The sequence below is a fragment of the Acanthochromis polyacanthus genome, chromosome 17, assembly GCF_021347895.1.
Source record: "Acanthochromis polyacanthus isolate Apoly-LR-REF ecotype Palm Island chromosome 17, KAUST_Apoly_ChrSc, whole genome shotgun sequence".
Classification (NCBI taxonomy): domain Eukaryota; kingdom Metazoa; phylum Chordata; class Actinopteri; family Pomacentridae; genus Acanthochromis; species Acanthochromis polyacanthus.
In genome coordinates this window covers 3889853-3906444 of record NC_067129.1, presented here as the reverse complement: position 1 = coordinate 3906444, position 16592 = coordinate 3889853, and the positions used below count along the sequence as shown (strand labels likewise).

General features: G+C 38.6%; 1 protein-coding gene across 1 annotated transcript; it reads right to left on the bottom strand.

Annotated features, from left to right (window-relative positions):
* Positions 1-4376: 4376 nt before the first annotated feature.
* On the bottom strand, positions 4377-15469 carry sar1b (secretion associated, Ras related GTPase 1B). The gene is made up of 7 exons (XM_022214250.2): positions 15281-15469; positions 11324-11399; positions 9223-9342; positions 8422-8487; positions 8143-8246; positions 7418-7549; positions 4377-6139 (listed from the first exon to the last, which is right to left on the bottom strand). Exons 2-7 carry the CDS (start codon positions 11379-11381, stop codon positions 6023-6025), a joined length of 597 nt encoding a protein of 198 aa, XP_022069942.1. The 5' UTR covers positions 11382-11399; positions 15281-15469; the 3' UTR covers positions 4377-6022.
* Between the last annotated feature and the right edge of the window lie 1123 nt (positions 15470-16592).

The following is a 16592-nucleotide window of genomic DNA, read 5'->3' as shown; positions in this document are numbered from 1 at the left end:
TCGGGAGGTCTGGAGGCTTTGGAAAGTCTTGGAACTGAGGGTTCAACCCTCCAGCACAAAGACTGAAGTCCAACCTCCTGAGAAAAACAGTCGAGACTCGAGTTAAAAAAAACCTCAAACGACAAAAAATAGATGATAAATGCGCAAAAAAAAAGAACAATTAATATCTGAGTGAGTAGCTCAGGGGCATAAGAGAGAGACTACCAAGTGGAAGGTAGTAGGATGGAGTCCCACCAGTGGCATCTTTCTTTCTTTCTTTGTCTAAGTTTTTCAAAAAATTTAAGTAGGTCTGGTCTTGAATCAGCAACCTGCAGCTCCACAGGCAAACCCTTAACTCACCCTTTGTCGTTTCTGCCTCTTACTGATTTTATTTTTTGTTATTGTGAGCAACTTATTCATTGTCTTTTGTTGTTGTTTTCTTTTTATGTTGAAATGTTCAAAATAAATTTTCACAAACAAAACAAAGATTTGAAGAAATTGCACGAACACGACAGAAAAAATAAGCAAGTTAACTGACTTAACTACGGTGCTGGTGTCTTTATTGTTGCAGATGTTTTGGACCTTAACTTGATCCCATAAATTGTCTATGGTAAAGCTCACAAAACAATTGTCTTGCTTATTTTCCAGTCTTCTTGGCAATTTGTGAAGATTCCCAGCAAAAATAGTTAATGTAGTTTCAAATCAAGCTCAGTTAACAACTCTTTAACAAAGGTTAATGACACTGATATGACACGTTAAGCCCCTTTTTACCATACCATTTCTTGCACATATTTATCACGAACAAATTCCCTAAAATGTACAACATTCATCTTGAAATCCTAGAAAGAATGTGCCACTGCCAGTGTCCAGTATTCTCAAATCAATACTCTGCTGCTCTGAGAAAGTAAACCTAGTAGCTGTGTGGAAAGCTCCCATGGGCCTCATTTAGTAAAATGTCCTGTGATTGAATTTTTATACTTCATCTCAAGATCATTATTTTTATTCAAATCGCACAGATGATTTACTAGACTGGCTTCTACTGAATGTAACTGCACTGGTGACATTTGATCTATGAATTGATAACGCCTGAGGACTGTGAGGCCTTCAAGTCCTGTGGGAAAAATCTTGAGGTCAGGCTGAAGCACTATAAATAAAGGTACTATTGATACTGATTTCCATGTACTCTTATTTCTAGGAACTTTATGTTTCCTAGAAATAAGTGCATTGCCATGGCTACAGTATATTTCAGCACAGAGAAAAGTGTATGTTTCAATAGATTGTTTTCCATTTCTTTCTTTTCACAAATCATTCTCTGACCTTTCAGCAGAAAACCTGTGATATTTACATGCAAACAAATTCAAATATCACTTTGCTCCTGTCTATATAATGTTAAATGCCAAATTAAATGCACAGAAAACTATAAGCCACAAGCTGGAACTGTTGTCAGGTCACTGCAGTCAAATGAACCATTTGTACATGTCATCCTTAAGTTCTTTTTTTCCCCTCTTTTTATCAGCATCATCTCCTGTTGATGCTGTTTTTATCCATGGGGTTTTCAGGAGGTTTTTATGTATATTTTTGTGTTGTCGCTATGTTTAGCTCTAGACTTTTGACTTCTGTCGTTTTTAGTAGTGTGGCCCTTTTGAAGAGGTTAAATTCTTTCGATTAATGAAGATTTAAGGTTTAGGGGAAACACAAGAAAATCGTTTTAGGCGCACATGAAGGCCAAATTAAGGTGTCTTTGTATAAGGGGTTTGTTAAATAGCTGATGCCAAAAATAGTGATTATGATCAAAGATGATATCAAAGTTCCCATGAGAACTTAATGACGGAGAAGATTTCCTCGTCTTATCTTCAGTATCTGATCCGGAGCTGACAAAAGCAAAGTGTTGACACCAAATATTTCCTGGTGTGTGTGTGTGTGTGTGTGTGTGTGTGTGTGTGTGTGTGTGTGTGTGTGTGTGTGTGTGTGTGTGTGTGTGTGTGTGTGTGTCCTGCATTGTAATCAGACACGCTTTTGTGACCTGACTTTCACCAGAATTAGCAGTTAGAAGTTTTTTTTACTGGAAAAGGCCGGATTTAATAAATGAGGCAGTGAACACATCGGCATTTCATCATCGTTTGAATCTAACAGTGCTTAGCATGTCAGGGGTTTAATGATCAGTCTCTAACGGACTCTTGATATTTGTAGTAAGAATGTGTTTGGTTGTGATGTGTAAGTATGGTTTTACCAGGAGTTAAATGGGAGCTAAACAATGAAAGAAACTTGTGCTCACATTTATTTTAGTTATATAAACCTCAGATGGTCATAAAGTTGCTGTGTGGCTCATTCAAGGAAACTCCAACTTTTAAGTACTGACATACGCTGCCAAACATTACTGTACCGGTGACAATAAAATGAAGACGTGTTTAAAATACAGAGACTTTGTGCTGTTCATGAATTTTAAAAGCTTCCAGTTCAGCCGAAAAAACTCAAATTTTGCAACACAGCACAATTATTTAGACAGAAAAACTGTGGAAATGCATTTTGTTTTTAAATAGTGAAGCTAATCTTATTCTTCTGCTGGCTGGAACACAATGCTGGAAAACTGATATTATTAGGATAAAACACTTTTTAAAAATCTGATCATACATTTGTATTTTATGTAAAAAAAAAAAACTCTCTTCTTAATGCCTCACTTGCTGTAATTCCTGCTGAGGTATGATTTACTGTAATCCCTTCAAGCACATCTAAAAATGTCCTTTTCCAGGTTATGTGCGCCACCTAGTGGTGTTACAGTGCCGTGCTCGTACTGTGGTGATATAACACAGGGCTGATATGCTTTTACATAACTTCCATGGTGACATGTGGTTATACAATCCTGCAGGAACAAACTGATGTAAATATTTCAGCTGTAACTGTCAAATAAAGAGAGCAGTGGTGGAAAGTATTTTTTAGAACATTTACTTAAGAACTGTCTTGAACATGTGGAGGAACTTGTTCTTGAAGATTTTCATTTTAAGGTTCTTTTTATTTCGCCCTAAGTCAGCTGGGATAGACTCAAGCCCCCTGTCACCCTATTGAGGATTAAGCAGTGTATAGATCAGGGGTGTCAAACTCAGTTCCTGGAGGGCCACTATCCTGCATGTTTTAGATGTTTCCCTCTTCCAACACACCTGATTCAAATGATCAGCTTATCATCAAGCTCAGCAGAAGCCTGATAACGAGCCTGATCATTTGAATCAGGTGTGTTGGAAGAGGGAAACATCTAAAACATGCAGGATAGTGGCCCTCCAGGAACGGAGTTTGACACCCCTGGTATAGATGCTGTTATGGGCTTAGAAAGTTCACAGGCTGACTCTGAGATCAGGCTCAATCTGCTACACCTGTGTGATTGAGCTCGGCTGTGTGTTGTTGCCAATCAGCTGGGTGGGGATTTAAGGAGGGATCTCCTAGCTGCTCAACCTGAAGGTTTGACACCATCAGTCAGCCTTCTTTCCAGAAACCTAAGGGTCTTTGTGTCATTAATGCCCGGAACCGGTGCTTCTTTCTTTTTGTTTTGGGGAATGCTTTTTTTCTTTTGAGGGGTTTCAGTTTTTGTTTTTTTCCACCACTTTTGGTAGATTTAGTGGGGGATAGTGGTTTTTACTCTGTCCCCTTTTAGAAAACCTTTTAGACCACAGACCCCATTTTCTGTTTGTTTGTGCAGTTTTTGTTCATATCACCCGTGAATAACCTTCAGACCTGTGGGGGGTGAAGCGTAATAATACCGGATGGATGGTTCTTTGTATTTCTACATTTTGGAGGGAGATTTACCACTTCAAGTTGAGCTTTTACATTAATAAAACACCTTATGATCCAGTGCAGTAACACCAGTAGTCACCAGCCTGTTGGATTTGTGACCCCTTATACGCTACATCTTGGTCTTGCCCTTTGTCTCACTTCTCTCCAAAAGTCACTTTCTCTCTTTTGTTTTTGTTTTTTTAACAGGAAGGACTACTAGAAAGCAAGCTCAGCTTTACAAGTGCTTTTCAAATGATTTCATATGAAGCTCTAAGAGGTCAAACTCTCCAATATTTCATAACAGAAATCAGAGCAAATTAATTGTCTGCAACCTGAAAAGGTTTTTTTTTCTTCTTCCTGCCTCATTTATCATCTCAAGACTGCACAGACCTATTTTTTGAGCCCCTGGAGGACTCCCTAGACAGGAAGCTAGCAAAGTTAACAATGAAATGGATGCATCTGCATGAATCCGTCACATAATAATGCACTTCTCTGTGTAATTACTTTCAATACAGGTCTTGTACTGTAGTATTTCCATTCTGGATTGCTACTTTTACTCCAGTAAATAAAGTTAATAGTTCTTTCACTGCTAAAGAAAAGTTGACCAAAAAAAAAAAATCAGTCTGCATTGGGGATCAATGTTAAAGCCTGTTATTCATTGCAAACATTTATTACATATTTTATGATGCAAACAACAGCAAGTCCCACCCTTGTTGGAACAGCTCATCACGTAGTCATGAGGGAATGAAAGAGACGAAGGGACAGGGACAGAAAAAGTGTGTATTATGTGCAATTCCATTGTTTCCTGTAAAAAAAACAAAACAAAAAAATAAAACAAGAGGAAAAAAAAGCATGACAATCATCTTTCATTGTAAATTTTGGCATCTTCGTCCCTCCTGTTGTACTCTCTGGAATAATGGTCATTAAAAATTAAAACAAGGCATGCATAATAGTTTCTGGTAATGCACATAGATCAAAGGATACCACTTATAAATACAAAATCCATGTACGATGATCATGTACATTTCATATATATGGTCCCTTTCTTAGGCCTTTCTGTTCCCACTGTGGGGCTGAGTCTTTCACTTGGTCACTAGATTCACCCTGTGAAAAGGTTTCTGAGCTAGAAAACACATCTGTCGTATGGACTTCTAATATTGACGACTACTTGATGTTACGACCGTCTGTTCGTTCCTCCCTTCACCTCTTACTGCATGTTATTATCAAGCCATTTATTGCAAGGTTTTATTCACTTAAATAGTTTCCTTTGCATCAACTGACCATTGTGCTATCTACACAATTTCATCAAACCTTGCCAGAGTTACAGCCAGTATTATTTCCTATTAAAAATCTCCTCCAATTAGTTATACTACCACCCCATGCTTCTCTTTTAAAAAAAGGGAGCCCGCTGACTATTTGGATCCATTCAGTGCTCCTGTGCCCACGCGACAGAAGCCCAGAACAAAAATATTTTAACTTCCAAGTAACCTAAAGAACTGGATCTAATTTCTGAATACACTAAGATAAATGCACTGGTCCATTTGAATAAATGGGTGAAACAGCCACACATCCATAGCATAGTGAGGGCTGAGTACGTGGCCACATCTCTTCATAATTGAAATCATGGAAAAATATTTTAAAAAAAAAAAAAGAAGAAAAGAAAAAAAACAGGACAAACCAAAACACGGTGATTAAATACAACGTTGAATGAATGTCTTTACTGTTAAAAAAAGTGTAATGCAATGTATACAACTATGTTGCTCTCTCTCTCGTTGCTCAAAATGAGCTGAAGAGGGGGGAGAAGGTGGAGGGGACTGTTGATATACCAATGAAATCATATACAGATTTACAGTTAGAATGCATTTATCATCACACTCAACAGATGGCCGGAAGGGAGGGAGAGAGGGCAGCGAAGGACAGACACAATATAGAAAAGATTCATCCGTTTGAATTTGAACACCCTTTGCTGTGGAACCAATGCTATGTTTCTCTCTTTAAAAAAACAAAACAAAAAAAAACAACAAGAGAGATGGAAACAAACGTGTGTGTGTGTGCGCGCATACATGTATGAATGCTGTAAGTGCGGAACCAAATGTTCGACCAATAAAAGTCTATTGGGATCAAGTTGTACTGGTTTCTCTGATGGTGGAGTCAGACTTGATTAACCAAACATGGGGCTGAGTATGACGGTGGCGACGGTGGGCGTCTCGAGTGGTTGGATTTAGCGCCCCCCACTGATGGTGGTGGTGGTGATGTCGGTGTGTTGAAGGGCTCGGCTGCTTTAGTCGATGTACTGGGAGAGCCAGCGGAAGCCCTCGCCGTAGCCCTGCCTCTTCAACACGCTGCACATGAACACCTCCAGTGGTCTCGTGTTCAGCTCCTTCATGGGAATGTTGCCCTGAGAGAAACGCAGGAAAGAAAGTCACTTTTTTGGAACAGCAAATTATCCTCAATCATTGCTTTATTTACAATACCAAGTTCTTTTTGGTTGGTTCCACTCAAGGAACGCACGATACATGCGCAGAGAACGTCAAATCGAGATGGAAAATTGAAAAGGCTGCAGTTTAGCACATACATTTTGCAGCTGGTCTGATTCAGGTTTAAACTGTTGCGTCACTGGTTTGACAAATACTTTTAATAGGATCTCATGCAGTAATGCTCCACCACCTTTAAATCTATTACAGTTACCATTTAACAGAAGCTTGACTTTAGAAGTTGGACTGAAAATCAGATTAGATATTTTCCCTGAGCCGTTTGGCCCTAGTCTTAATGCATTTGTGGAATATTAACGATGAAACTGGATGATCGGCTGCTCCCTTCATCAACATGGCCCTCATTTCCACTCACGGTCAGTCGACCCTTTATGGCATATCTTGTCAAACGCAAAGACAAAAAAGCCACCATAAAAACATTTACATATCAAGTTAAAACTTGAGGTTTCACTGCTGTCTTGTTCCGAGGCTTAAAAGCGGACTCCTAATTTTTTATTATTAGTGAACTACAGTGAGAACTCAGCCTCCTGCAGCCTGTTCTCCGTTTTGTCTCAGGTCAATGTTTGTTTTATATCAAGGATTAAAGCACGGAAAACTTAAGTTCCTTAAATGTGTTTCGGGGTTATGAGAAGGCACCAAACGAGCTGAAGGCTACAAGGGAGATGGATGCAGCTGTGGCACGTCTCAAAAAAAAAAAAAGATGATTTCTAAACATGAATCCTCACGTTAACCTGAGAGGCCCTAATGGAACGTGAAGGTCCTAATAAAAAAATGCATCATCAGCCTCCTCTGTCAAATACTTTCTTTCAAAGCCATGAAGAATATCCACTGTGCTTATCTTTTGAACATTGTAATGCTTGCTCTGTTGGTCTCCATGTAGCAAAAATAAGCCGACTATTAATCCAAAAGTCCACAACCATAATATGAAAGCAAACTGAGGGCAGGCCTACTTTATCCACACAGAATACAGAGTTACTTATAGCTGTATACACACACATACACAGCCATGTTCTTGCTTTGCAACAGTTTAAAAGATACACAAGAATATTTTTGATTCTAAAATGATCATGTGCCAGAATTCCTCGTCTTGCTTCTACCCGTGCGACTGTTTCTATAGACTATAAGATGCCCAAATAAAAAAGGGGAACACACTGGCCAGACCGACTAATGTTGGATTCACTCACCTTGCCTGTCGTCTGTCCGTACAATCCAAAAATTTCCCTCAGCTTCTCCTCACTGATGGCTTCTGGTCTGTCGATCTTGTTGCCCAGGATCAGGATAGGCACGTTTCCGATGGTCTCGTCTGTCATTAATGCCTAGAACGGATGATGAGGAGTTACTATGCAGATTAAACTTAGATTTTAAAAAAAAGAACTTTCTGATACGATAATGCTACTCATTGTGAATCTCCGACGGTGGATTATTTAGTGCGTCCTGTAAGTGATTTTATGAGTATTGTAATTTATGTCTACTAAAACAAATAACCTCTTAAATTTTCCAGATTTACACTTGTGATGACAAAGCACCCTAAGATGACTTATGCTGTGAGATGGCGCTATATAATTACTAGATAGCAGTCACATGGCGAGATATTTTAATAATGAAAGGACAGACGGGAGGTGAAACTATAAAAACAGCATGAAGATAAGATAAGCCTTTACTAAACCCACAGTGGAAAAAAAAAATAGGGAAAGTCTTTGCAAATTTGCATTTCACCACTAAAGAGTGTGTTATTTTATAAGCTATTGTGGCTGCAGAAATGAATACACTTGTCTCCTGTAAAATTGACTAATCTTTGCATAATTTGAGCATTTGTGCCAAAAGATCTCACTTTTTCTGGTGCCACTAACACAAATAAACTAATATTTGAGCAAAAGATTTACGTATTTTGGGACCAGAAAGTACTTACATCAAGTTCTGCTTTTGATTCGGCCAATCTGAGGTGGTCTGCACAATCCACAAGGAAGACAATGCCATTAATGGCAGGGAGGTAGTTTTTCCACACTCTGCGGGCTGTATGAACGAACACAAAAGCACATTTACGGTCTGATCGGTCAACTTGTCTTAGACACACCATCCTTACATTAACAAGGCAGCACTTCCTTTCTCGGCTGCACAAACTCCTGGTATCTCTGCCACATGGAAACAGCAATTAATAAAACACAAAACTATGAGAACGCAGACACACCTTGTGCGTGGCCTCCAAGGTCAAAGGTGGTGAAAGTCATGCCAGCGATCGTCAGCTCTTCTGAAGCTGGAGGAGGGAAAATGATAATGGACAAATCTTAAAAGTCAAGTAGCTCAGAAGTCAATGATATACATTATTTTAGACCATTTATTGATAAAATAGGAGTGAAAATATTAAAAATGTACTCATATTCACTTAACAGTAGGCCTGTTGCAATTACTGATCAAAATTAAATGACCACGCTCATTTAGCATCTTCATTTGCACTCACCTGTACGAAAACTGGATAAAACTAACTGATAAGTTACATTTGAATTATTTCCATGCCTTTTTCCATCTTAGCACCACTTCTTGTGCTACAGTTTAATGGCTCAAACTGGTTATCTCAGGACCTAACTACATTTGACCAACTGCATTTTGATGAGATTTATTGACATTAGCAGCACTGATTTGTTGCCAAGTCCAACATCTCAGCAGCCTGAGGGAATACTTGACGAAAAATGAAAAAAAAAAAAAGAGTGCCCAATTACTTGGAGAATTTGCAGCAAAAAGACAGCAGTCAAATGTGCTAAAACCTCCAATCATATAAAACTTTAATCATTAAGCATAACTATGAGTATGACGATCAACTGTCTACTAAAATGTCATTATCGTGAGAGGACATCAACAGCGTTCATTAAAAATGGGAACTGTAACTGTTTGAATCATCAGCCTGAGCTTCTTTGCATGGATAATCTTTTAACACATAACTGTGTGAGCATGTGTGGACATGCATGTGTGTGACAGTGTAGCACCAACTCACTTGGGTGTAAAGTTGGCACATGCTGTCCCAATCTGTCATCTTTGAGCATGTGCAGTAGCGTCGTTTTGCCAGCATTGTCCAGGCCAAGAAATACTAACTTGCCGGATTTCTTGTACAGTCCTGAAAAGAAGCCAGAACAAATTTAGAACACAAACCTGGACACCAGAAATCTCTTTCAAAGGCTCAATCATATTACACACGAACAAATAAAATTGTTAAAGCATAAAACACATTAAAATAAACTGCCAAGATCAGACTTGTTCTCAGGAATGTACCGGATTCACACATATAAATTCTTCGATGCACAAATAAGTGTCAGAGCGCCACCTGCTGATCTTGATATTCTTTAGTTAACCACGCCCGACGGGTACGTCGGCGGGGTTATTGCATTTGGTGCGGTATCTGGCTGGGTAAGTATGTATGTATGTATGTGGCTATGTCCGGTCCGATATCTCTGCAACCGCTGAAGTCAGGATAATCAAACTTGGCACTGAAGATCAGTCTAAGGTCCCCTGCTCAGTTGTGGAGTTACAGGTCAGCAGATCAAGTAGGGAGGGAGATACGAATGATGATCAAAATTGATACATATTGCATCAGTTGTATAGGGAGGACAGGGTTTTCGCCAGCAGAGGGCGTGGTTCTGCCCTCTACTGAGGCCTCATCTAGTTCACACTGTGAACCTTAAATGACATTAAAGTGAAAAGACCCTTGCCCAAATTAAGCTACGTTGTTGCATTTTATGACATTAGAAAAAATAAGTAATATCTCATTTGTTATTCTACAGAGAAATCACAGCCATGTTAATTCAGCAAAACAACTTTTCACAGTAAAAGTCCTGTTTTTTGTTTTTTTTTAACCTGAACAAATGGAAACTGGCAATTGTCGCGTCTCTCACCTGGGCACATCAGCTACCTGAATACAAGATAAATGGGGCAAATTAAGGTCACTCCTTCCTCAATTTTCTTGATGCTTTGTGTTTACCTCTCTGACTCAGCACAGGGATACCTAGAGGGTTTGTAAAATTTCTGACTGAGTCAGCTCTACTGGACGTCATCATTACTCACAACAGCACTATGCGACCTGTCTAACAGGGAGAACAGGAACTCCTGCTTCAAACAAGCAGTTTGAACACAGAAACTAGAACAGTGCACTCTGGGGAGGACAGCAGCTGATACATATAACAAGAGTGTCCCACCACATTTCAAATGGACACTTCCATCACTGACAAATTTAAAAACCTTGAGTGAAAAATCATGTTGTGTATCGGAGCGACATTTTCTGTGTTAGCTTTCCATGTTTACATAGCACAAAAAAATTTGGTGGATGCTTTTAGCTGAACCACTTAACAGGGACATAACGGGAGAATGTGTAGCCTGAATGGGCATTAAAGCAATAAGTCAGTGTGTTAGAGCTTTTATGAAGGAGCTATAAATGCATTCAAGCTACACAGAAGAATTTAAAGTAATAATGATCACTCATGAAGGTAATTCGACCATTTCTTACCACAACACAAACTACAAAGTGTGAAAATTATCTTGTGGTGTCAGAAAATGAACTAACGCCTTTAGCCTGATAAAAAGTTGAGCTACAGAGTAATCTTTACTTCAGAGGTTTTATTACCCGACATCTTACAGTGTGGATTAGCAAGTAAGGAGTGAGTTTTGCTTTACCGTCAGGATATTTGTTTTAGATTCAAGTCTGTGGTCACAAAGTAAGCACACACTTTAGGAGAAACTCTGCTTCTTCCAAGCAACTTCAGTCACAGCAGGAATGGATTTCAAGGCACAAAGCTCTGCTGTTCACTCGATATTTGAACACAAAATTGCAGGACAGACCAATAGTTGTAACAATTAAACCTCGTCTTGTGCTCATTGAAGACATTATTCAGACTGCATTCACACTAAATCCTCTCTGAAATTACCAAGCGTGTTCCCCATTTTAATTAACATTTTTAGCAGCTTTGTGGCTCACACCAGGATAATTCCACTTTGACTGACTGTCTAATATGCCAAAACAGTCACAAGTGTTTGCACGTTTATTCAGCTTTCAAAAGTGAAATGTTTACAGTAAGATAGTTCATCTTATCACCACCAGTACTCACCTAAAAACTGTAGTACGCTATTGAAACCGATAGTAACCCAATCCCACAGGAATGACATATCCGGATCTGTTGAATCCTGAAAATAATAAATGGGACAAACAGAGGTAAGAAGACATGAACGTGCACAGATGCAGAAACAAAAAAGATGCAATGGTCCTAATTTAGCTCTAATGTCCCTTCACATCATACAGCGGAATTTAAAAATACTGCAAGTCATCTGGCATTCTGCCTTTTACTCTAAATGCTTATCAACAAATTGTTTTATTACTTTTGTATGCAAGTTATTAGTGACATACAGTCACCCTGCTCTGACTGAGGTTTAAGAGAAACAAGTGTCATCACACCAGTAGGAACCTTTGCAGCACATTTGGACAGACTCTCTCTTTTATCCACAGCATAAACAAAATACCGAGGTTTAAATAGTTTTCACAAAAGCGGCACTTAAAAGGTATGACATCCCTGGAGAATCTTTATGAAAGACACTAGATGGCAGGGAAAGCCTAAACTAAAATGATGATACACAGTATGAAGACAAATCTAGGCGACTACTGCAGTCATTTATTTAGCTGATTATTTAGGAACATTAACTATTTTCAACAGTGGTAGTTCTTGACATTACAATATTTAATTCAAACCATTTTTTATTGGACTATATTATGGCTTAATATCTTGAGTTAACAGGCAGAGAACCTACAAGAGAAAACACCTGGGAACCCCAAGAGACAAACTACAAAAATAACAGTATCAGATGTCACAAGACAGACAGTAAGATCAATACAAAACAATCAGTGCCCCTCAGTAAGTGATGGCACTCTTCTACATGAAAATGCAGCTTGCCCCAAAACTATCAGACACTAGCAACTGGTGATAAAAACAATGAGTGGTTTGCTACAGCCAGCGATTAGCTTGTTCCAGTAGGAGTCTTTGGACAGCAGGACAGGAGATTCTGCAACCTGAACACATACCATCTGACAGTTCCTCCACAGGCAACATGAGTGTTTTGTTCAACACAACCCATCTGTACAGGCTTCAGAAATGAAGCCCAGTCTTTGCCTTTGAAGATAAGCTAGCCATATTGCATTTCAATCAAAACAAAATAAATCTGAGACACGGCTTGTTAAAAAACAGCTTCCTGACTGACAATGTGCAACAGCTTGCTGCTTCTGCGGAAGAAAAGCTCCTCTTTTGTTCATTTGTAATTCTAGTTCATACAAGTTTCTTTACCCTCCTTGTATTTGACGTGATCAAATTCGTCACTGTTATGGTCATGAAACTCGAAGAAAGGAGGGCAGAAAAAACAAACTTTCTCAGCCAGTAAGCCATAAAGAAGCTTTTCCCTCATAGGATGTATGCATTTTCTACATTACATGACATGTATTTCTAATTCGTTCAATGTCCTAGGCTTTTTTTCTATGATGGATACAAAGGTACCTGAACAAGGCAAGCTGATGCCGACCTCTAGTCACACTTAGGTAACACGCAAACAACTCCAGGGCTAAAGTATAAGGTAGACAAAGGTCAAGACCATGCAAATACAGAAAACACAGCTGAGCTACACGTCAGCTGCCGTTACGCTCCAGACCGATATGCTCCCACGCCTGCGCTGACACTGTGGGTTGGCGTTACAGACTGATGGCCTCACATGTGGAGTGATGCGGTCGTGAACATGAACTCTGACAGGAACTGACAACGAGTACAGGCAAACATAAGACCATTATATAGATGTGTGCTTAAAATGTTCTGGAAAAAAACAAGGCATGCGATAAATGAAAAGCTTGGCTGAAAATGGCAACCTGAACCTGTTTTAAGGGATCTGCTGCTGCTGCTGCTGCTGCTGTTGTTTACTGGGTGTGCAAAGTGATCGTTAGGCAACACAGACTCCTATGAAGCCACATCAATACAAGGTGTGACAAAAAAAATCCCCGTTGCCAGAAAGAGGTGATTTAAGATGCATAGTAAGAATTTGCTTAGCGGCACCCCGAGAGCTAAAACTCACCAGCACTGAGGCATCTGCTATCAATTAAATCTTTCAAATGAGTCAGTGACAGTTATTTCAAGTTAACACTTTAATCACAGTTTTTTTAACAAGTGACTAATGATGAATTTAGTCAAAACTCATCAAGCTACACACTTTGACAGTTTGCCCACAAAGAAGTATACTTTTGTAAAATTACATTTGTGATAACTGAAAAATGTGTTTAACTTCACTTTGCCCTTTTGGGAGACGTGAACTGTATAATTTCTGATCCACTGTAAGATTCCAGGTGGTAGTTTGATATTATGTCTAGTGAATGAGTAAAAGACAATGATTTCAAGTTAACACACTCAAAACTGTTTCTGAAATGAGTGAATAAGGGTGTAATTAGACAAAAGTCACCAAGGGACACACTGTGACAGTTCCCCCGGATTACAGACAGTATCCAACTCCTGAACTACTTGTTCTGCATCTGAAACACACCTTTAAATTGTAAGTTTTTCCTTACAATCTGGTGGTAATGAAGACAGAAGAAATACCGACACAAGTCACCCATCTGACAAATTTGTTTAACTATAAAATAAGATAGCAAGCACACACATTGTGTACTTTCAGGAGGTATAATCTCCATCATTGTCTACTTTTGTTGGATTTCAGGCAGTTCTGCAAGTGAATTAATGACAATTATTTCAAGTTAACACTTTATGCACACCGTATTTAAAGAGTGATCAGGGGTGTATTTAATAAAAACTTCCCGAGCTACACATTTTGACACTTTTGCCAGTATTGCTAACATTATCTGACTTGTGAGCTACTTCCACAGTGTTTAAACAACAAGTATTAACTTTCTTTACACTATGATAGTTAAAGAAGATTTCAAAATGCTTTCTTATGTAGTACTAACAACAGTGGTATTTGAGGAAGTTGTCTAGTTACTAATTTAAATTGAATACTAAGACACATTTTCTGAGGTAATATGAACTATCTGAATATCCATTTAGTGTGGAATTTTTGGGCAGTTCTTGTTAATCATGTCTATAAAATGAGCTACTGATAGTTATTTCAAGTCAACACTTCCTAAATAACTAGGTTAGAGTGTATTTAATGAAAAATCATTAAGCCACACATTTTTGACATTATCGAACGTCCTAGAAACTTCTTAGGCTTTTAATACCAATTGTCACTTTCACCTTATAGTCAAATAACAATCAAGACTTGAAAATACTTATACGTAAAACTACAACAGTAACATTTGAGCAATATGTTTACAAAATTCAAATGATCACTAAAAAGAGGACACATTTACTCCTTTAGGGGGACATGACCTCTAAGAAATCACCTCCATTTTAAGATGTCACGAGTTCATAGATGTAGCTAGAAATCTGTGAACATTTATAGTTAAATTACACTAAATGCGGTTCGACTCGGCTGTCAACGTAGCGGCGAGGTAGCTAACCTTTACCTTAACGGCTAATGTAACATGGATGATCGGTCTACGTCAGTTTACGTGTTTGAAAATAAAGTAGAAAAAGGCCCAAATGTCAGGGTATTAACAAAACATATCAAGCTTGAACACACTAGTTATGTGTAATTTGAAAAGGCAGGGTGAGGCCGGCTAACAGACAGGCTAGCAGGAAGCCACTAGCTACGTGTCATTTTCTCTATTAGGCGACGTTGCATCGAAAGCAACGTTAGCTAATCAGCAGCTAGCCACAAAAGCAGCTTGTCGATGTACTAAAGACACTACATTCTCGTGATACTGCGAGAGTGTCGCCACCGATAACTAAGGTGGATGGTTAAAAAAAGAATATTAACGCGGCTCAAGTGAAGTTTACATCCAGTTAGAGGCACGGCGATAATACGGCAACTTGGTGCTAGCAATGCTAACGTAGCAGCGTTAGCAGCCGGGATAATTTACTAGCCGAAAAGCCGAACGTTCACATTTTCTGATTAATAGTGAGAAATTGTATCCAAAAACTTACCCGCTTTTTAGGTGTAGATTAATTGACCGAGTGCGTTCGCTCTAATAGTCATGTAAATTGGTCTCTCGGTCAAAAAAAAAGAGAGCCTGTGAGATGCCAGGTCTTCCTCTCCTCTTTCGTGTTTTGTTACTGAGCCACGACACTGCAATGGCTGTCCAACAACTCCCCAAACTCTGACCAGCCGCTTCCCGTTTATGCTCCACCATCATCCTTCCGGCGGGAGACGTGAAATAAACCAATGGTCTGCACTTCTTCTTATCTTAAAGTTCCCATAAACATGTTTCAGTGGGTATTTCGTGATTAAATATTTTATCAATGTACGGTGTGAGTCGGTTACAAATCAAACAAAACAACCCAACCACGAAAACAATTGCTCCCAAGCAGTCACAGTGTACTACATTCTTATCGTAATTGTTTCGCATTTATTTATCCGTTTTAATAGGGGACAATTACTGGGATCGTTTCCAATCTAATTCAATTTATTCATTCAACAAGTCTCGGGCTAAAAAAAAAAGTGATCGTCTGCCAAAAACTGGTAGAGCACTTCTTGGTCAAGCTGTATTGACCTAGTTTATATGCAGATCAGAATCTTAATCAGATTTAATGGTACACAACATACAAGGAATTTGGTTTCGGCTGTTGGTGTCACCCCAGAAATATGGAAAGAGAATAATATTTAAAAAAATAAATTATAGAAAGAAGAACAGGGAGGAAATAGTAGTAATAAAAATACATTTAACACAAAATATACACATATAGAAAGGAATATATAAACACAGTAGTGCAAAAATGACAATTGCTACATGATGATAAAGTTGAAATATTAAGTCAAGACTCCAGAGCATTGCTTATGTTAATTTATCTGAGTTATGTATTTATTTCTGATTAAATTGTATAAAAATAGCTTCACCTTACTATAACTATAAATTATTATAATACGCATTTTTAATTATGCAGATTAACGTGACAGATTTTGAACTACAGTTACGACGCTACGAAATTGTACATGCAATCAGGGGATTCCCTGGATCTTCCATTGACATCTTTTTAGGCGTATTATTTTGCGTGTCGTATATTTTTTGTTTTTTTGTTTTGTTGGCATATAGCAATGTCTTGTAAAACTTTGTGAAACGTTTCTTGCAGCTGAATTATCCTTTAAAGTTATTACAACCAGTTAAAAATTATAATGTATAAAGGTTATAATGTAGGACAGAGACCTGGCAAACATGAGGACAGTTAGTTAATGAAAAGCGATCCCTTTTTGGCACAACGCTTGTCTGTTCAGCTACATCCAACTGAACGAGCAGACGCT

Coding starts and splice junctions, on each gene's coding strand:
- sar1b (XM_022214250.2), bottom strand. CDS start 11,381: ATGTCATTCCTGTGGGATTGGGTTACTATCGGTTTCAATAGCGTACTA. Junction 9,343..11,323: donor TAGCGTACTACAGTTTTTAG/GTGAGTACTGGT, acceptor GCTTCTTTTCAG/GACTGTACAAGAAATCCGGC. Junction 8,247..8,421: donor CCTTGGAGGCCACGCACAAG/GTGTGTCTGCGT, acceptor TCGTTCATACAG/CCCGCAGAGTGTGGAAAAAC.